Below are 21,521 nucleotides of genomic sequence, written 5' to 3'. Positions count from 1 at the left end.
TGATTGTTTTCATGGATGAAAGTAAATCAGAACTGCTACCTGGTCATTGCCTACATTATCTCAGCTTTTCTCAATTATCCACCGATGCTTTTGGTAAAAGTGGAATGAAGGAAGATTGGTTTTGTAGGTGCTTGGTGTATGACACAAAGTGTTTGTCAGCTTTTACCAGGGGAAAAGTGGATATATATTTTAAAAGCTACCTTTACACAAAGAAAGCTTTAATTTTAACTATAAATTTTAGAAGATGGGAGAATTGTTTGGCACTACTCTCTAAGACTTAAAAAGAAACATAAAACAAACACATTATTGTATTATAATCAATAAAACAATTACTGTAATATCGAAAAGGTGATCACGAATCTATGTTCTAAGCAAGAAAAGGCCACCTTTTAAGAGACTCTGGCTATTTCTAGAATAGGAAATTAACTGTGAAAGATAGCACATGACCAAGAGTTAAACACTGAGATGATCTTTGCACTTCTGAAAATACAGGCACAGCTTACTGTGTTAAAACTGGGCATTAGAAGATCATTCCTGGGCAAATTAAAACTGTGAGCCAAATAGTTGTGCCAGGAATGGAGGGACAAATTGGTGATGGGCTTGAAGGAGAAATAGGAACTTTGGATACTAATACCATCATATATCTATTTTAATAACGCCTAGCAGCAGCATACAGCTGACATATCCTCTATTAGAAGTGTGTTTTCTTCTTGAAAATAAACCATGATACCATATCTAATAACTTCAGTCAACTTACAGATATTGTGGTAGAAATACTGTCTTACAAAGGGGCTGGATTTTATGTACCTAAAGTGCTCAACTTCTGAAGTAAAAGTGTGATGAAAATTTAAGTAATGGTAGTAAAACACAGCAGTAACATGAGTTAAGTGTGAGATACTATAAATGGAGGGGCTCATGTAAGCCTCTTCCAACTAAAGATCTTACCATGAACACTAAACACATCTACTTAAAAACATGATTTGAGTAAGCGGTGTCCACGGTACCATATAAAAGAGTATTCTGGTGATCCACATACATTGGCTGTGTATTTTCCCATGGGTGGTTTTCTTACTCCTTCTCTGTACTACTCTCTTTCTAGATAGCAGTGAAAGCTCAGAATTTAGTGAGGAGCTGCCGTCAGGGCTTGAAAGGTGAGTTAGTCTTCATGTACACTCACTGAGCACTCTACAGACTTAGCTAAGAAATTCACAAATGATCCCTAACGTAGGTAAGCCCTAAATCAATAGTTATTTTTTATCAAATTATTGATTAGTTAGGAAAAAAATGGCAAACATTTTGAAATAAAGCACTGTAAAGGTATTGGACCTGAAAAGATTAGGAACTATCTCTTTCATGTTTACCAAACCCTAACTGTTGAAGTCTGAAACTAGAATATCCCTCATCAGGTATTTGCATTCACAAACAGGGGTCGTTTGTATGCCACGCTGGGGCCTAACTGGAGGGTACCAATCCGGAATTCTCCTCGCAGTCGAAGCTGTGTCTACAGGTACAGTTCAGGGTCTGTCTCTTTTACTGTATGCTGCTAAACTTCAATTTGGGTCTTTACACTTTCCTAGTGTAATGTATTTTGTGTCCAAATATCTTTGTATGACCATAACATCTATGAAGTCTCCCCTTCCTGCTTGTGAAAACTCCTGGTAATGGTAAAGTAGGGTTAGGGCCCATTCAGATAAAATTCAGTTTAGCTATTGATTTAACTAATGATGGCTGGCTTCCATTTTGCAGAAAACAAGGCTTTACTTAGGGTTTTATGAAATCTTTACAGAATCAGGTTTGTCATGAAGGCCATCTTTGTCTCCCGTGACAAGTAATGATGTCAGAAGGATACCTTCTTGACCCTTTCCCACAGTCTATTTCCTGGTTTACTGTCAGCTACCCATAACATCTGTCCGTGTCAGAGAGCTTGATTTTGTTCAGTAAAAGGTTATCACCTTGGACCTCAAGTAAGAGAGGGAACATCTGCAAGCCATATGTAGCAGGCAGTTGGTCACTAAGACATGGATTTTCCCCAAGCAGGTAATCCATTTACAGATCTCAGAGGGGTGACACGGAAAATTTAAAAATTATTTTAAAATCGTTCCTTGCACGTTTACCTGACCTGAACTTGATAAATTCTGTGATGCTGGCAAAGGAAGACACTTGTTCAGTTAAGGAAATAGGGCCCTGAATCAGTATTCTGCAAATACTGTGATTTAGTTGCAGTTTAAATCCAGTCAGATTTTATTTTGTTTAAATTAGTTTGCTTCAGCCATTGTAGAAGTATCAATATAATGTATAAATTACAGCTGCATTACCTGTGCCAGTGACGTCTGATAACAGTACAAGTTAGAGATCAGATAGAAATAAAAATGCGTACTTTATAAATTCATAAAGGAATACATTTTGGAACAATATTTCAGCTATTGCACCTGCTCCTGGGAAATACAGGACTTTCTTGACATAACCATGGTAGATCTGTTTCAAAAACATACAAAAACTAGAAATATGAAATGTAAGAAGATAAAAATGTGAAAAGCCTCTTAACTCCAGAAAAATTAATTACTCCCTAAATACGTGTCTTATATTTATCTACTGTCACGCAATTCTGATGCTTGTGGTCATTCTTCCTTTTCTGAAACCTTCAACTACCTCTTGTCAAATACAGAATTGGCAAGAATGTACATTTACAGAGATCAGGAAGGTGCATGCAATGGAAGAGGATGCACCTGGCAGTTGGAAGGGCTGCTCTTCCCTAGATGTGCCTATCCCTTGGCACCAGCATGACTTCAGACTTGTTTGTAGACAGAATAGTGTTCCTTTCACAACTCAGAGCTAGATCATACATGTCCTTCTCCTTGTATTCATTATTAGACATGATTTACTTGGTGCTGATAAACCTTATTGGTCCACATAAGAACATCAGGGTTGTGATCACATGACAATGAAGAGAAGTCAGCAGCAGATAACCTACCAATCAATATTTGGTTGTTTTTAATGGCTGCTTGCATTTCTAACTTTGCTGGTACTTGAGTTCTGTCAGTTGTATCTCTTTCTCACTGTTGTATGTGGGAAGTTTTATGTTCATTCTGGAAAAGGAAAACCTATTGTAATCTCTGTACAATAAATGATTTAACTTATTTTTAATAATTATTAATAATTATTTAGTTTATTTTCATATAGTTTTCCCAACTCTTTTCCAATTAGGCAAGGTATTTTTATTTAATTTAAAATAACATTTGTGGGAACTCTTATTGCCAAATTTGTAAGCCAAAAATCTCCAGAAATTCAGGTAATTTCTGAAATTTATCAGAATAAAAAAGAAAATTGCCTGTTTCCACTTTGGCTTTGGGTTTTAGTATTTATTCTGTTTTGTTTTTTCATGTCTAGGCCCTCAGAATAGAACCTTTTTGAAAGATCCCAGTTCCTATTTGATAGCTAGGTTAGGAAAACACATATTCTGTTGTCACATTTCAGATGATACAATATACGTAAAGCAGTGCAGGATAGATATATTTAGAGCTAAATTCTGTTGCTTACTTATTGTCCTTATTTGTCTGCTCAAATACTTAGAGGAATGTTTTGTCTGTGCAGCCCAACCGGTGCGTGCAGCTGCACAGCAGGTGGTTCCACAGGAGTCATTACCATGGAAGGGCCTTTAAGAAGAAAAACACTGCTCAAAGAAGGCAAGAAACCTACTGTAAGTGATTCTAATTATAATTATTCCTATGGTCCTAATTACTTAGTGGCTGTTTTAATCTTCAGGATTAGATTAAACCTGCAGCTTGATACCGCACAATGGTAAATAAACCAATAAAACCAATGGTTTTATCAATTGTAATTTTCTGATCACAGTTATAATCAGGTTATAACAAGATTGTAACCTTTGTGTGTCACTTGATGTACTGCAGTTTTGCTTCTCCCTGTATTTGCAAGTCACATTCCTAGCTGTTACAGCAGAGCAGGAGTGAAGCAAATGTGTAACTAGCAAGCAGTGTTGTGAGGGCAGAAATAAATCTTGTGGCACTGCCTGATGAGTCAGAGCATCATGATACTTTCCAGCCAGATAACCCTGACAAAGGCAGATATTACAGGATGGATAATGCTGGCATTACATTTCTGTGGCAGGACGTAGATTAATAACTTTTAATGAGTTTGTCGATTACAGAACTTGCAGTGGCACTCATAGAAGACTGAAGAGGGAGATCTTCAATACAGAATTTTCAAGGGAGGGTACAAATCCAATTGAACATATTGCCACAATATATTTCAGTGCTTTTGTGGTATCACATTAAAATGGAAATGCTGCAGGGCATCCACCCATAACACCAAAGTCATGGCAATTCATAGTTAACCTGAATTCATGGGTTTCACATGATTCTAGTCCTGTGTATTTGGTAATTTAATTGTTTCCTGTAGAGTTGATTGATTGATGTATTTCACATGCAACCCAATTCAGCTCAAAGCTAAAGGATTTGAAGAATTGCAGAGCCATCAGCTCTATATTTTTTTAAAAATCAAAAGTCTAAGATCTGTACAGCAGAAGGCAGCACACTATTCTTCTCTAAACAATCAGTGCTGTAACATTTATGAGATACCCAACTAAGAAGGATTGTATTCACAGCCAGCCATCAAGATTTAGGCAGCTGGGCTGATTTACACCAGGAGACACTCTTTATCTCCATTCCTTGCTTCTGAAATTAACTTTGGTAGCACTTGGACTTGCCTGTGAATAGCTTTTTGAAATGTCAGAGATATGAAGAGTTTTTCCTTATTTTTTTCCTTTTTCATTCAGCTGTCCTCGTGGACTAGATACTGGGTCATGCTTTCAGGATCAACTCTTCTGTACTTCGGAGCAAAAGCTTTAAGAGGCACTGAAAGAAAACATGTAAGCTTTAAATTTATTCTAAAACCAAAAATTGAATACTCATAAGTAGGTCTGAAAGGGTATCCGAAGTGTACTTTCTGTTCCAGGCTAAGCCATGTTTCTTCACAAACTTCTACAGTCAAAAGTTTTTCTCTGCTACAGTCTCAGCTATGACTGACTTGTCTGTCTTTTCCAGTATAAATCTACACCTGGGAAAAAAGTCTCCATTGTGGGCTGGATGGTGGCACTGCCGGATGACCCAGAGCATCCTGATATTTTCCAGCTAAATAACCCTGACAAAGGTAGATACTGCAATATGGACAATGTCTGTATTACATTTGTGACAGGAAGTAGATTAATGTCTATTAATGAGCTTGTAGATTACAGAACTTGCAGTGGCACTCATAAAAGACTGAAGAGGGAGATCTTCAATTCAGAATTTTCAAGGGAAGGTACAAATTCAATGGAAGTTATTTCTAAAATATGCTGTGGTGCTTGTGTGGTGCCTATAGAGAAATTCCTTTCTTTTGACAGTTACTGTAAGTTTTGCAGAAATTCCACAGCCAATATGAGATTGCAGCACGTCCATGTGTCTCCATACATTGATCTCCAAGTCTCTGAATAGCTTCCTTAAAATCAGTCAGTATCAAATCTTTACTTACACTGAGGCCAATTAAAATATCAAACCATTTACCAAAATAAGTCTTTTAAGTAATTATTACTTTTTAGTAATTAATTTTGCAGTGCCATAGCTCTTTTCCCTTGATTAAACTTGAAAAACTTCAAAAGATAAGAAAACTCCTGGAGTTGTTTTGAACTTTGAGTGGTTGCTTACAGGTTCTTGAGGCTTTCTCCAGTTTCCATGTTTTCAGCTTTGGTGCTGAATATGGTGTCCCATCTACTGTGTGAAGTGCATCATCTGGGTGTTAACTAAAATGCACAAAATATTTGATTGCAGGAAACAATTTGCAGTAGGACATTGAAGAAAACTAAGTTTACAAATATGAAAAACTTTATCAGAAGCCTTGATGAGAAGAAAGCCAGGATTAAATTAGATCTGACCTGCGACGTATGAATGATGCACAGTCCCCAGTTGTGGTATAACCAGAAATATTTATTAAAAGTATATATAGCTTTTATAATATTTTCACTGTTAGATTAGAATATCATGCACCTGGATAGCCAATAGTGTAACTGTTCATGCGTCTGCTAACCAATAATGTAGGGGATCACATTCCTAATATTCACATCAACCTTTTTTCTTAAAATCAAGTGCTTGTATAACAATTTTTTCTGCAAACTACTGAGGTTCTGCTGCCTGTTACATTTTAGAAACTTTGTTACATCTCTCTTGCCCTGACAGAATAGTCCTTGTTCTTCTTTAACCAAGTGGTCCTTGTTCTCTTATTACTAAGCATTCTTTGTTTTCTTGCCCCACACCGACCTACATGGTCTTTTCTGTGGCTGTAATTCGGCCTTTCTGCCTATGAGGCCACATTTGTTCTCATACTTGCTTCACCCAAGAATTACTGGGTAACATGCCTCACATGGGCTTTGCTATATTAGCAGCATCATGTTTGAGCATTTGAAGTGCAAATAAATTCAAGAGTTTACTTCAGGACTTTGGCTTCTGCACAGAAATCAGAGTCCTTTGAAACTATATGTCTGTCTGCAAATTCAGAGTCTTTCATTTTCTTATTTTTGTAGGCAATGTTTACAAGTTTCAGACTGGCTCAAGGTTTCATGCAATATTATGGCATAAACATTTGGATGACGCATGCAAAAGCAACAAGCCTCAGGTAAGGTTGTGAAAACTATTTCTACCCACTTCTTCCTATTTTCCAGAAAATCCTTACTAGAAAAGATGCCTCTTTCAATCTGTGTGCACACACATTCCTGTGGGGACAGACATAATTCATCGTTCATTTTTTCAATAGGAGAAAGAAAGATTATTTAAAATTAAAATTAGAGAATTCCTATCGATTCAATTTTTGTGCAGTTTTTGGTTTGGTTACCTTAAGAGCATATAACCCCTACTCTTAGTTGCTTCAATCAAGATAACCTCGTCTCTTCTTTAGAAGGGATGGTCTCATGGAAAATGAAAGCAACCATACTAGGATGGACTTGATGATCTTAGAGATCCTTCCCAAATGTAATGATTCTATGAGTAATTCACAATCTCTTCCAGGTACCTGCTAATCTAATGTCATTCGAATAATTTCCTCTCCTGCCTGGTGTGACTTCAAGTGCCAAACTGAAGAAACAGGTTATTGTTCTCTAAGAAAGAAGAGGAGAATTGTTTTCCTGACATGAGCCAGTCACAGATATTTCAGCACTTTCCTATGTAACTTGAAAGTGATTCTGACACAGCTTTTAAAAACAGAAAGTGAATGTTGTCTATAGGACCAGATAAAGTCTCATGCACTGAGTGAAAGTAGACAAGTTAGATGGACAGAAGATTAATCCTGACACCTGCAGGATTCTAGAGCCCTCAACTAATTGTGGTCAGAGACTGCATGAACTGATATTTGACCACAAACTGAGCTTCATATCTTCTGCCTGTTCTTTTTTAAATGGTTCTTTCTATTGTTAAGCTGCTTTGTGTGACTGAAGAATATTTGGCCCATGTTGGGTTTCAGTTCTTTCTAATGCACAGAATGATTGACAGTGTTACTTTGCTCCAAAGTGTCACTTAGAATAGAAAATTGTGGAACATTTTTATAATCTAAGTGCACTGAGTTGCTTGGCAATGTGGCTGCCTCAAATTTTCTATCAAATCTCTGGACAATTCTGCTGTTCATATTTGAGCTATTTGGGAAAAACGTATTTTGGCATAGGACAGTTGGTTTTCTTTTTCATTCAGTTATTTTGCTCAGGAATACCCTGGTAATGGATTTAAGGCTGTTTAAATTTATGTTGTGCTGAGGTTTGTCTTTCATTCTTTTACCAGTGGCATAGTTGCTTATAAATTTGGTGTTCTGGTTCAGTCTGAACGTTGGTTATTTCAAATCCCTTAGTACAGGGAAGCAGGTAATTAGGTGTTATGTATCACATGGTCCTGGCTGCTCAGAATGACTCCATATCATTGTTTCTCTTCTATCCTTCTATGGGTGACTTGGCTCCACACAATTCCAGTATGTGTTGTGGCTTCAGGACATTAGTACTGGTAGATGGTAGTGCTATTATAAAATCATGATGGCAGTGAAAGACTGTCTAACAGTGGAGCAAGTACAAAGAAGTCTCCACATCAACATCCAGAGAACAAACGAACAAACAAAAGAAGTGTAACTGGGCCTTCTCCTCTGAGGCAACTCTCTCTATGCTGTATTCCTGCTGTGCCCTGGCACTCCTGCAGTCAGAATCTTTTTCTGTTCATATGTTAAATTCATCAGTTTTTCTGTTTGAAACTCTTCTGCCATATAGCATCATTATTCAGACTTCATCAATCACCAGAAAACCCCTTCTTCTTTTCCTAAGATTGCATAGAGGAGAAATTGGCAAGTTAGCCTGTAGCTTACGAACCAGGAACAGTGTGGAGGTCAGTTTAAGTGAACAGAACCTCTACTAGAACAAGCTCCCTGCATTAGCAGTACGTATTCTGTGGACTTCCATGATTTTTAATGTTTTTTATTTTGAAACTTCTTTAACAAGGAGAAAAAAAATACCTGTATTGTTAAATGTAAGTCAAAAGTAAATATTTTGTTCTTTTAAGAGTTCATGTTACAATCCTGAAAGCCTAATACATACCAGCTTTTCAAGAAGATCAGTTCCTGATGACAACTGCATTGAGATCCTGGGACATGGGAAAGTGTATGTAAAGTTGACAGCTGAGGAACTGTGTGAAAAGAGTGGTAATGCAAAATATATTTGTATCATTTTTCTCTTTTTTTGCTAACTTAAGACAACTTTGAACTAGGAAAAACATGGTTATCTGCAAGGGCAGAGAATCTAATGTCATTGTGTAGAAGCTTTTGAATACCATCCTGTCACCAGTAAATTACTTCAAACTGCTGGACTGTGATATGGTCTGAATTATTATGCACCTATGGATTTTTGTGATTAGTCATCAATGAGATCAAACATCTTTTCACTATAGCAAAATTGTGAAATTGCTGCAGAGTATTGAGAAATTTGGATTGATGGCAATGAAAGAATACTGATGGCAGTGAAAGAATACTAGTAAAACATACCAATTTTAAATTAGTCTTTAAGTATTAAGCAGGTCGTAGCTGCTGATTAGAGGTGTTATGATGCCATTTGATACCATTTACTATTACTTGGTACTTCTGTGGTTCATTGAAAGCTAATATTGAAATACAATATGTTGCCTATCACTACTGATTATTACAGCATTTTCACAAAAAGTATCACAAACCGTACAAGTTTTCCTCCATCAAAGAGAAGAAATGCAATAGTTATGTAAAAGTAAACATTATGTCATAATTACTATTTTCAGAATTGTGAAGATATAAGTGTAGGTAATATTATTAGTTTATTAAATGTGCAATTTTGATGTAATTGAGTGCCAAAATGCATGTTTTTCCAAATAGCACTAAAATGAGGCAAAGAAACTAGTTTTCAAATTGAGACTGACTTGTCACATTATAATGTTAATCAATTTCAACATTTGGGTTTGTTTTGTGTGGAAACTGTTGCACTATTTTTGGCTGTGTTTTCCAGCAGTCCCACTGCATGCCATTTGTGTAAAGGATTCTTTCTATAACTCATGTGAACTGTCTCACCTGTAAGAACTCTGGCGTTGGAATCTAGGTTTTTGGCAAAGTATTTTGTTACCTCAGTCTCGTATCAAGTTGCTGCATTTTTCAGTTTGTTACATTGATAATAATGATTGTTTTGCTAATTAAATACTTTAATGTAAAAAAGTTTGTTTACTACAACAGTAATAACATTTGGTTGTAAGTTTAAAAATGTGCAGGGTATGTATGCTGTTGACAATAAAATATTCTGAAAAAGAACAGTAGAGGTGCAGAAGGAATGTTTTCACTCAAAGGCAGCATACATGTTTTATTTGTGAATGAATGGTAATATAATTGAACAGACTTCATAGAGCACAGTGTCTAGCCATCTAGTAGTATAAATACAACAGAATCAACATTTCTAGGATCAAATTGAAAAAGCCTCCAAATTTGCAGCTTTGTTGGTTTGTATTTTTTAACTGGCCTATAAGCATGTATGTTGAGTTCTTGTACCTCAGTTAAAAAGGAAGTACCTTTTGTCAGGGCGCTGTGGGTATTAATGTCCCAGACCAGCCCACCTGGCACCCCGTCCTGGGCTCAGGAGTCCATTTGAGCTCTGCTCGAGCAGGCTCAGCTCTGACAGACCTCGTAGGGCAGGCTCTGGCTGCAGGAAGCCTCGGGTTTGGTCCAGCATTGCTCCCCTTGGTCCCCTGCAGCCACTGGGCTTGTCCTGCTCTGTAGGGGCAGCTTCAAACCCGTTCATCCCACAGACATTCTGGCTGGTCTCGGATGGCAGGGGAAAGGGAACTGAGCCTGGCCATGGCTAGCTCTGCTTCACTTGCCACAGCACTGAGGCACCTGGTCCTGGTTGCTGAGGCCTCTACCCCACTAGCTGTCTTCTTCCCCTCAAGTCCTAATAAGAGAAAGTTTTTCTCTCTAAATAGTTCGTAAAGCAGACAAATGCAGTTTGCAAGAGGACAAAACACCTATGAATTGTACAGATGACTGTTAATTTTTCTGATGCGTTATTACATGTATGTTGACATTACATGGCTGTCTCAAACCTTACTGCAAGCTCAAAAGTGAAACGTCAGTTATAAGGAGAGAAAGCGGAGCATTACCTGTATTGAGGGAAGGCAGAGGATATAATTTAAAGATCACATTAAAATTATTTCCACACAAGTTTATATTTGGCAGAAATTTAGGGCAGCAGCCCTTTTACATAGTGCACAAGAGTAAATGAATTTGATTTATGAACTGGATCAGTTTATCTAGGAAAGACCTTCAAATTGGAAAAAATTATTTGGTCCACATAGGGTGGTTGAGGGCTCAGTCCACTATTTTTTACAGATATTTGCACATGTTTGGGAAGTGCCTAATAACACCGTTTACACATCTTTGCAGGAAATTGGTGTGACATCTCTTTCATCAAGGATACATCCCTTTGGCGATACATGGCTTTGACTCTGAAAAAGAGTTGTGTTGGGTGTGCTACAATTTGAAATGTAATAATGAAATTTAAAGCATTTCATTTTAATAAGCATTTTATTCCTGTGTTCTCCCCAGCAGTAAAGATACACTCTATGTCTGAGACAAAGTCTGTAACTTAGGGCCTTTGGCACTAGGAAAGAAAATCCCACCACAGAACTCCTACAAATGCTAAACTTGTATTTTATTGTACAAATGACTCAGCTATCACATCTATCTCTAAAAGTAGACAGGACTCCAGTAAACTACTGGATTTTTATCATTGTGTTATTATCAATTTCTCTCTATTATAAAAAAAAAAAAAGACTCGCATTTTGAAAATATAATGGCTAGTGTTTCTCCGTTTTACACAAGTGAATTGGACAGTTAAGCGTCTGTGTCGAATTCGGAGCCCTCGAGAACAGTGCACCGCTGCTGGGGTCCTTGTTTTGCACTTGTGCCGTCTGTTCATTGTTCCCGCCGGGGCAGCGGACGCGGAGCGGCCGAACGAGCGCTGCGGCGCCCGGATCTGCGGCGGGGTGGGCAGGCCCAGCTCCGCACTGCCCCGCCTCGGCGTCCGGCCGCGCTCCTCCACGGGGCCCGGCGAGCCGGGGAAAGCGGCGGGGGAGCCGGAGGGGCGGCCCGGGGATCCCTCCGTCCGCGGCCGACCGCCCGCCGCTGGTCGAGCGAGCCCCTTGGGGCCGCGCCGCCACCGTTCCAAGCGACGAGCGGCCGCCCCGAGCGCGAACGGCCCCGTCAGGGCCACGCCACGCCGGGCGTGGGCTCTGCCTGAGGCACGGCCGGGCCGGGGGCCCGGCGCCGCCTTCCCGGGCGGCAGGTGAGGGGCCCGAGCGCTCTCGCCGGCCCCGGGCCGCAGGGCTGTGTTGCTGTTGCTGCTGTCGGTACCGGAGGGAGGCAGGTACGAGGCGCGAGGGTTCCGGTAGCGCCGACCCAGCTTGGCGCAGCTCTGGCGGCGGCTCTGCCCGCCCCCGGCGCGGGGAAGGGCGGCTCCCGCCGCACGGGCAGCCGGGCGTGGCGCCGGCTCTGGGCGAGCGTGCTAAAAAACCTGCCGGGAGCCAGGCGGCGGCCGGGCAGCGGCACCTGCTCGGGGTCCTGTAACTGGCAGCGCTCGCAGGAGAGGCGCGACAGATTCGGGATTTTATTTCCACTCAAGAAATAGGAGGATGGTGATCAGCTGTAGCATTATTTTTCGGTAGTGGGGTTAACCACTTGGCGGTAAGTTAAAGGTACATATTAATTGTCCAAACCAGATTTTCTGAGTCTCGGTCTGAATTCGTACTAAAGGTGGAGTTTAACTTTAGATTTGAAGAATGAAAAACTTCTCCAAAGCATAGTTCCAGTGTGTGTTGTGGGTTAATCCTGGCAGGCAGCTCAGCCCTCACCCTTCCTCTTGCAGTGGGATGGGGATAGAATCAGAAAGGCAAACGTGGGAAATCCTGTGGGTTTTCCCTGAGATAAAGACAGTTAAAAGGTAAGCAAAGCTGCATGCAGAACAGAATGTGTAATCTATTCATTATGTCCCCTTAGCAGGCATGTTTCTAGCCATTTCCAGGAAAGCAGGACTTCATCAGGTTTAGCAATGACTTAAGAAGCCACATACTGTCCTGTCGTGTGTGTTTCCCCCTTTCTCCTTCCCCCAGCTTAAATAGCTGAGCATGGTACCATGTGGTGTGGAATAGGCCTTTGGTTGGTTTGGTTCGGCAGTCCTAGTTATGCTCCATGCAAACTTCTTGTGCCACAGGAGAAGCAGAGACAGCCTTGACTCTGCGTTAAGTACAGTTCAGTGATAGCTAAACATCAATGTGTTTGAAGCACTTGCTTTGGTCACAAAACACAACATCCTGCTAGCTACTAGGAAGAAAATTAACTCAGCCACAGCTAAAAAAGTACAGTGTGAAAGAAAAAAATTGAAATAACAGTCTTTTACGTGTCATGCGGTTTTTATTTTGCCCAATCTGTTTGATTTTTCAAAGGACACAAAGTTTAAAGGTTTACAATAGGAGGAGTTTGGTTTAGGGATTATAATGGAGATATTACACAGCAGATTCTAATGGAGAAGTTTCTGAGGGTATACAGGGAAGTATGTGGTTTGTCAGTTATTTTGTCAGCACAAAATATTGACAGTTGTATGATAACACTGTATATTGTTCTGGCTTACTGTCTTCGTATTTAGAATAGAAATAGTTTAAAGTTTTTTAGAAATAGTATTTTATTAGTGGAAAAACACTACCTTCAGTTTAATCCTTCAAACAATATGCTTCTGGATCTTATAAGAGAGGAAGGACACTGGTGTGTCAAATAACCTTTCTGAAAAAAGTAAGCTATCAAAAGATTAGCAACATGCATTTGAGATAAAGATGGTAAATGATTGTTAATATTTGGAATTTTTATTTAGGCACCAGCGATCTGTGGTTTTGCTTTTGACAAAAATCATTAACTAAAGGATAGAGAATGACTTTTTAAAAAAATGGTAAGTTTTGTAAGGCTGTTTTTTAGTGGGGGGTTTTTAGGCAGACTGGATAAACAAGGATTAGGTTGTTTATTGTTCTTATACTGCTGAAGCTAATACTTCATATTAGCAACTGAAACTCTGCAGTCACCTTTTGTCAGTTGCCCTCTATCCTTACCCTAGACTGGGAGATAAAGTAGTAAGATGAGAGTTATGAAAAACTTTATGCAATGTAGACATTGTCAAGATACTGAAATGAGCAACGTAAAAAGTCTTCAGCTGTCTCCATGCGAACAAAACAAATTACAAAGGACAGCCACAATGCAGAGGGCACGTGAAGGAAATTAATTATTACCCAGGAATGACTCTTGAACTAAATTAGTGATGGGTACCAGAGAAAGCTTATAAGTGCATTCTTGGTCCCATAGAGTACATTTTAGAAGGACTCTGACCAATGAAGTAAGGAGGTACATCATTAATTTGAGCAACTTAATCTAGTGAAAGATGTCCTAGCTACAGCAAGGGGATTGGAGCTAGATGATATTTTAAAGTCCTGGCCAACCCAAGTTGTTCCACGATTCTAACCGTGACAAGAGCTCTTTATTATGACCTTGCTGCAGAAGAAAACATATTGTGCAATTGCCCTTACTTGACTCACTGGGCAGATGTATTCATTGTTGGCTGATGACAAGCTCAGATGTATCTGTGCAATATGTTGCATCTCCAAAAAATGTAATCCTAGCACACATTAAGAAAGAAAATTTCCAACAGTGAGGTCTTGTTACTTGCCACATGCAAATGGATAAAGTACAGACATTTCTAGTCTCCTTTACTAGAGAGTAATGGAAACTGGGCCAACTGCACAGAAAGAATTGGTGAAGGAAGACTTTTTTATGACGTGGGAGGATTATGAAGGATGACTTTCTTATGAAAGTCTTAAGACTTTCTTTAATTCAACTGTTTTGTTGAATAAAAAGGTAATGAATATGAAGACAAGGAGATGATATTACTGCAGTCTGTCAGGGTGTGGAGAGTGCAGTTAAGTGGAATACTGCAAAGTAGCCATCGATACCATTAGCTGAATTTAGTATTAAAGCAAATTTGTGTCATGCTTAGTTGCATATCAATTGGAATTAAAAAATACAAAATTGAAATGAATTGTTACTATAAAAGAAACTAAATATGCTGAAAGCATACTTTTAAAGTTAAAACTTGCAATTTTACCTTCTCTATAGTGAGGAAATAAAAATGTAGTGTTCTTAATTACACTGATTTCATGTATTTTATGACTACATATCTGTGCTGTTTAGCTCAGGAGAGCAAAATTAAGGAGTCCTGTTGGGGAAACCATGAATTTCACTTGTCAAATAATTGCATATTTCTTTTCTTTAAGATTTGGTGTTCTCATTGAGCTCATTTGGTGTCTCTTTAAGCTCTTGATTTTGCTCTTTTTCTCAGCTTCTAGAACTCACTGTTGTTTCAACACTCTCTCACAGTTCCTAATCAGAATCTGTATCTACATGTTCTAACTAGGCCTATAGCACGTTATAAAAAAAAGTTTGTCCAAGAAATACAGATATATATAGTGTATTTTTCTAGTTCTTTTAAAGTATGTGTGTGAACTGGGTTTATGTCAACATGCAGGATTAACTTTCAGAAGAAAGCTAAAGTAGCCTTAAAAAAATCCATGAAAAATGTCTGATTTGCTTCAACAACTCCATACTCATTTATAATTTAAATTAAGTTCTTGCAACACACCTGTTTACTTTGCTCAAGAGAAGGAAAACTTGTTTTTCTGGTAGGTGTGGCTGCTATTACTGGCATTAAAAGAGCAACAGCTATGCAAAATAAAATGTTCCAGGAAGGGTCTTAGGTATTGTACCCTTTTTTTAATTTTCAGTATTGTTCTGTAGTGGACAATTATTGCAATTTTCCTTCAAAGTATTTTAAGTTTTTATCTGTTTAAAATAAGAAATTAGTAGATTATTTTAGCAAAATAATTTAGCAAAAAATGAATGGAGGACTGAACAGAACTTCAGTTGGCTATCTGCTTTAAAAAGTACTTTTTCCTTTCCAGTATTCGCTGTTCAAAATACAATTGAAAAGATTTTTTTTTCTTGTTAGTTATTTATTGCTAGCAGAAGAAAGAACAGGTAATAAATTTATTTTGTTATTTACTGTTGACATGGTTTGATATTTCTTTAATTAAAAAATATTTATTCTGTAAGACAGAACAATATTTTTAATCATAAATAGATAAAACCATGGGGAAGAATGTTAAATGTGACCTTCTGTATGTTGTAAGAATGCTAAAATATATAACATCCTTGGAATAAGAACGTTTAAGAATGTGTCATAAAAAGACTTAAAAAGTTTTGTTTTCAGTCACAAATCTCCAGCTGGAAGTCCTATGGCAATAGCAGACTCTTACTTTGTATTTGCCGTTCTGCTCTGAATTTTAAGGACTTACGGGGCAGACTCTCCATTTCGGAGATAGAAGAGTCAGTGCTTTCTGCTGATCCTTTTCTGCTTTGTGCCTAGTGTGATGTAGTGAGATTTTTGGTGCCCTTATGGTTATTCTTGTCTGAAAAGCAATTTCTTGGTAGCTAGCAAAGGCTGCTGTAAATCACATCAGCCTTGGCATATGAGACATTTTCAGGGATGTGCTATGACTGTGGTTCTTCCTACTTCACTTTTCATAAAAGAGCAATTGTGAAAATATTGTATATTATTTTGAAGGTACAGGCAATTACTCTTTGCCTGCTGGAAATACTTTTGTCATCTTGTGCAATAGCATCAGTTCATTCCATCTCAACATTTTACTCTGCACTTACTGCTGACAGTTGAGGAAACTCTCTTCTACCAATCCAGTTCTCTGATCTGACATTAATTTAATTAATCTGGGACACTTTTTTCCCAAGAATCTCTGTGGTACAAGCAGGCCTTTAAGGAGACTCGCTGTCACTTTTCTGTTTATGGATCATATGTGAATACCTAAAGATGAATTTGTAGAGAAAATTTATCTAGGCTCCATTTGCAGAAATTAGTGGTTGAGAGTGCCTTAAAATCCTATTCAGGCATTAACACTTGCTTGCAAGTGCTGCTGAAGACTTCAGTCATCTAGGGACTTAGGACTGCCTACCTGTTCCTGCAGCAGCAAGAGTTTTAAGCCTTAACCCCCAGATCGTGCCAGGAGCTAAGCCAGCATGAATGCAGTGTGAGGAGACCCAGACCTCTAATAGGCATTAATATGAGATGACCTTTCCTGCAGCTCCTGCCTTGTACAGGGCTACGTAGGATTGAGTGGCTGAGACTGACTTTTACACCTGCATAGATTTCATCTGCCTTCTGCTGGGCTGTATGAATTGACTTTCCTCTGTGTGTATGGTCTCATCTGTGGTGATCTGCAAGTTAGGGAATTCATAAATTAGTGATTATATCTGGACCGTCGCGTGTAATCCCCTATTTAGCATGTTTATTATGAACTTGATTAATTCAATATACATTTAATTTATCTGCCTCTAGCTTGTTTGTGAGAAATCTGGTAGAGTTTGGGTTTTTTTTAAACTGTGTAGGTGGAAGAAAGAGAAAAGCTCTGCTTTGCTTTAAGAATTACTGCCTAGTTATTAAATTGGATATTCTAAAGTCTGAATTATTGAAAATAAAATACTTGTATTGTTGTATATAGACCTCTGTTATATTATTCTACAGAACCCTCCATGTACAGAAAGTGCTCCACACATCTGACAAATAGAGACGTTCAGTGTCACAGTATTGTACATATCAATTAAAGGTGTGTTCTGTGACTGGTGTTTCATACCCACAGTAGCTGGGTCTCTGAGTAAGTCAGTGCACCATGATGGAGAGTTACCCCATCTTGTTTGTGAAATTTTTGAGCAATGATCATGGGTCAGTATGACCTCATACTGTGTCTTTTCTCTTCTGCAGATATGGCAGCATAAAGTACAAGAACAAAGAAATTTGCTTGCACATTTAGATACGTACAAAATGTTGTGTGCTGGGAAAAAATCTTACTTTGCTGCTGCTGTGTGCATTATTACTGTAACTTCAATGCTCACAGTTTCTTATGTGAGGTTACAGACATTTTCTCATCAGCCAAAAGTAATTCAAGAAGGTAGAAGATGTAGAGGGAAAATTGCCAATAGCACAATAACAGCACTAAAAGGTAATAAAACTTTTATTATATCCCCATACTTTGATGACAGAGAAAGCAAAGTCACTCGTCTGATTGGGATTGTTCACCATGATGATGTAAAACAACTGTACTGCTGGTTCTGCTGTCAGCCCAAAGGAAAGATATATGTATCAAAAGCAAAAATTGATGTTCACTCAGATAGATTTGGATTCCCTTATGGTGCAGCAGATATAGTTTGTTTGGAACCTGAAAATTGTGATCCAACACATGTATCAATTCATCAATTTCCACATGGAAATATCGACCAGCTGCCAAGGTTTGAAATTAAAAACCGCAAGGCTGAGACCTTTTCTGTTGACTTCACTGTGTGCATTTCTACCATGTTTGGAAACTACAACAATGTCTTGCAGTTTATACAGAGTATGGAAATGTACAAGATTCTTGGAGTACAGAAAGTGGTGATCTATAAAAACAACTGCAGCCATCTGATGGAGAAAGTCTTGAAGTTTTATATAGAAGAAGGTACTGTTGAGATAATTCCCTGGCCAATAAACTCACACCTCAGGGTTTCTTCTAAATGGCACTTCATGCAAGATGGAATGCATATTGGCTATTATGGACAAATCACAGCTCTAAATGACTGTGTATACCGTAACATGGAAAGGAGCAAGTTTGTGGTCCTTAATGATGCTGATGAAATAATTCTTCCCCTTAAACACCCAGACTGGAAAACAATGATGAACAGTCTTCAGGAACAAAACCCGGGGACTAGTGTTTTTCTCTTTGAGAACCATATCTTCCCAGAAACCGTATCTTCTCACATGTTCAACATTTCATCTTGGAATGCTGTGCCAGGTGTTAACATATTACAGCATGTATACAGAGAGCCTGACAGGAAAGATGTAATCAATCCCAGGAAAATGATAGTTGATCCACGAAAGGTGATTCAGACTTCAGTCCATTCTGTCCTACATGCTTATGGGAACAGTGTGAATGTTCCCATGGATGTTGCCCTCATTTACCACTGTCGTAAGGCCCTTCAAAGAGACCTTCCCAGAAAATCTCTCATCAGGGATACAACACTGTGGAGATATAACTCATCATTAATCATGAATGTTAACAAAGTGCTATCTCAAACCATGCTGCGACCTCAAAAGTGAAGCCTCGGTTATAAGGAGTGAAAATGGAACGCTTACCTCTATTGTGGGAAGACAGAGGACATAACTTAAAGATCACATGAAATTGATTTCCACATGGAGTTTACATTTTGCTGCAATTATTTAGGGAATCTGTAGCAAAGTCACGAATCATTTAATGATATCAAGGGACAATGCAGATTGCAGTATTTCTTCTGGGAAATGTACAATTTGTTTTCATTTAAAACAATAATAAAAATCAGTATCTGTCAAGTGATTCAAATAATGCAAAACAATTTTCAACCTATGTACAAAAAGTACAAATGCAGTCATTAATATTAAAGGTAGCATGGCTTAATTCTTGCAGTTTGTATGCCATTGGGTACCAAATTTGTATGCATCAATTTGAGTAAAAGGTAGACAAGTAATTGAGCACAATCTTTCTTTCATTTATAAAAAAAATTACCCCTTATATTCTTGGAAATAGTGTATGTTAAAGATGTGATGGATTGTAACACGAAACACAGCTGTTGGAGTTTTGCTGATAAAAAATGTCTTGTTCAACTGGGCTTTAGAGACATGTAAGTTTGAGATGTAATTGCATCTGTTCTGAATTACTAAAGTGGTTTGTGCTGAGCTGTGTTGGAAAGCTTTAATATAGGCAAAGGATACAGATTGATCTTAAAGAAAAAGATACTTTTGTGAACTGAAAAGAACCTATTTTGAGGAGGTACAAATACATGGCCAAACAACTTTTATGAAATATAATAGTTTGTTGGGGTTTTTTTTCTGCCATCTTGAAGCGTCATAGGAAAATATTTCATGAAATTTAGACACAAGTTGGATTTTAGTCCTTTATGTGATGAATAAGTGGAATTCTTGGTGGGTGTAAGGGTACAGAAGTTGCATTTTTTCCAACCTCTGTGGAAATAGTGCTAATTAGAGAATTTTGCTGAAGGGTCAGATGGAAACGAAAGCAAACATAAAAAACGATTTGCTCACTTCTGTTTCACAGTTTTAGTTTCACAGTTTCAGTTGCTGTTTGATAAGCTCCCAGAACTACATGCATTGCATATGTTGTGGCAATATATTAGAACCTTCCAACTGAAGGCACATCTGAAGGCAGCGATAGCCTGACACTGGTGTCTGACAGAGAGAAATGTGTGAGAGCAAGGATGCTTTTTAAATTTCTACATTAGTGCCACGCTTTCATCCCTTTATCTATTTGGTAGTGGCACATACCTGTGCCCTTAAAATGCTCTGTCATTAGTGGATTAGTATCATTAGCAGATATCCAAAGGGAACGTTGCTTCACACTGACTGCAGTATCTCCCAGTCTGTATCAACAAACTCGCAGCTCTGTTAAGTATCTGAGATGCCTGCTGCTGTCAATCATATAATCTTGTGTGGCAACAGGTGCATCTAGAATTTCAGACTCGTTTAGAAGGTTCATCTGAAAGTCCAAATCCTTGCTTATAGCATGGCGTGCTCAGGACTTTGTCTAGGAAGGCTGGGCAGCCAGTTTCAGTCTTAAACTAACCTCACTGTGGAGAATTTCTCTTGTTATAAGAAGCATTAACCATTGTCTTGCTTCAAGATGCTGACCTGAGTGTGACATTATTTTCTTTATGGCTTACTAGCTAGCTGAGACAGTAGCAGTGCTTCCCCATCCCATGCCCATCTTCCCTTTCCCCACCATTCCTTCTGGAAGGCTCAGCTTGGGTCACAATTTCTCAGCCATCTCGTGCTCCACCTCTCTCTGGACTCTGCATGATCAAGGTCACTAATAAAAAGTAGTTAACCAAGTTTTCGTTTTGCTGATTTGGAAACAAGGACAGTTCTGGCACGCCTCTATTTAATCTTTCAAAGGTAATGCAGTGCTGTATAGGTGGCTCCTTCAGAAGAAGCTGAGTTACTGCACACATCATAATGATACTGTTATGTTACTCCCACATTAGGAATGATGAGGACTGGGTTTCAAGACAAGTTATTGAAAACTCGTTTTCATGGAAGCTTTCTTCACTTTGGAGTGAGATAACAAAAGCTCACTTTTGGGAGCTCATTTATGCCCCATACAGTGCAGTTTGAATTGAGAGTTGTGAATTTGGCTTCCAGTATATAAAATCCTTGAGTACAGACAACATTTTTCAAAGTAAATTGGTGTGAGTAAAGGTGGAAAAACTGAGTGCTTAAGAGTCTGGCCTTGTACTTAAGAGACTGCTCTACTGTGACTTTATGCAACTCCTATGGCATCACTCAAATATTGATTCTTGCATGTGAAAACTCCCCTTCATTGGTGAAATTCATACCACATACATTTGAGAATCTTTGCCTTCTTTCAGTATTAAGTATGAAATCAAGTCTCCTTGAATAGTGGGAAGAAAAAAAATAACCAAAAAAAATTTGACATTAAGGTAGGAAGGAAGGAAGGAAGGAAGGAAGGAAGGAAGGAAGGAAGGAAGGAAGGAAGGAAGGAAGGAAGGAAGGAAGGAAGGAAGGAAGGAAGGAAGGAAGGAAGGAAGGAAGGAAGGAAGGAAGGAAGGAAGGAAGGAAGGAAGGAGGATCAACCTAAAGTATTTCTAAAGCATGTGATGTAGATACAGCCTTTAAGTACATGTCAAATACCACAGAAGTACGTGGACAAGTATTTGTTGAAGGACTCATCTGATTCTTCTGTTTCAAAGGCTGAGTATTTAAAGCTACAATACGGAAAAACATTTTGAAGAGAAAG

The 21,521-nt window shown here is 38.5% G+C and overlaps 2 protein-coding genes and 1 long non-coding RNA gene across 7 annotated transcripts in view; all 3 read left to right on the top strand.

Moving 5' to 3' along the window:
* RALGPS1 (Ral GEF with PH domain and SH3 binding motif 1) overlaps nucleotides 1–9,840 on the top strand; it is an 80,518-nt gene extending 70,678 nt beyond the window's left edge. The window contains exons 16-22 of one of the 2 annotated variants that reach the window (XM_088177475.1): nucleotides 1,100–1,151; nucleotides 1,427–1,507; nucleotides 3,592–3,697; nucleotides 4,793–4,885; nucleotides 5,061–5,166; nucleotides 6,572–6,663; nucleotides 7,053–9,840. In XM_088177475.1, coding sequence (XP_088033601.1) covers nucleotides 1,100–1,151; nucleotides 1,427–1,507; nucleotides 3,592–3,697; nucleotides 4,793–4,885; nucleotides 5,061–5,166; nucleotides 6,572–6,663; nucleotides 7,053–7,082 — 560 coding nt within the window. In that variant the 3' untranslated portion in view covers nucleotides 7,083–9,840. Of the gene's footprint in view, nucleotides 1–1,099; nucleotides 1,152–1,426; nucleotides 1,508–3,591; nucleotides 3,698–4,792; nucleotides 4,886–5,060; nucleotides 5,167–5,822; nucleotides 5,976–6,571; nucleotides 6,664–7,052 lie in introns of those variants that run through there. The other variant, XM_088177476.1, reaches the window with a different exon arrangement.
* Nucleotides 9,841–11,840: 2,000 nt separating this feature from the next.
* LOC106855407 (uncharacterized) lies at nucleotides 11,841–19,067 on the top strand. 4 transcript variants are annotated; one of them, XM_088177479.1, is made up of 2 exons: nucleotides 11,841–11,947; nucleotides 17,447–19,067. In XM_088177479.1, the coding sequence occupies exon 2, from the start codon at nucleotides 17,507–17,509 to the stop codon at nucleotides 18,812–18,814; it is 1,308 nt and encodes a 435-aa protein (XP_088033605.1). In that variant the 5' UTR covers nucleotides 11,841–11,947; nucleotides 17,447–17,506; the 3' UTR covers nucleotides 18,815–19,067. The 4 variants fall into 4 exon arrangements, with proteins under 4 accessions (XP_088033605.1, XP_088033604.1, XP_014735540.1 ...); XM_088177478.1 differs by lacking the exon at nucleotides 11,841–11,947 and adding an exon at nucleotides 12,076–12,275; XM_014880054.2 differs by lacking the exon at nucleotides 11,841–11,947 and adding an exon at nucleotides 12,133–12,264.
* Nucleotides 19,068–21,132: 2,065 nt separating this feature from the next.
* Nucleotides 21,133–21,449, top strand: LOC148221393 (uncharacterized). Its single transcript, XR_015808056.1, has 2 exons — nucleotides 21,133–21,204; nucleotides 21,273–21,449. It is a non-coding gene; the product is annotated as an uncharacterized LOC148221393 (long non-coding RNA).
* The last annotated feature ends 72 nt before the right edge of the window (nucleotides 21,450–21,521 follow it).

This window comes from Sturnus vulgaris, chromosome 22 (assembly GCF_052056855.1).
Source record: "Sturnus vulgaris isolate bStuVul1 chromosome 22, bStuVul1.hap1, whole genome shotgun sequence".
NCBI classification, from domain to species: Eukaryota; Metazoa; Chordata; class Aves; order Passeriformes; family Sturnidae; genus Sturnus; species Sturnus vulgaris.
Note: the sequence above shows the minus strand (reverse complement) of the source record. Positions and strands in the feature narration are given on the sequence as shown.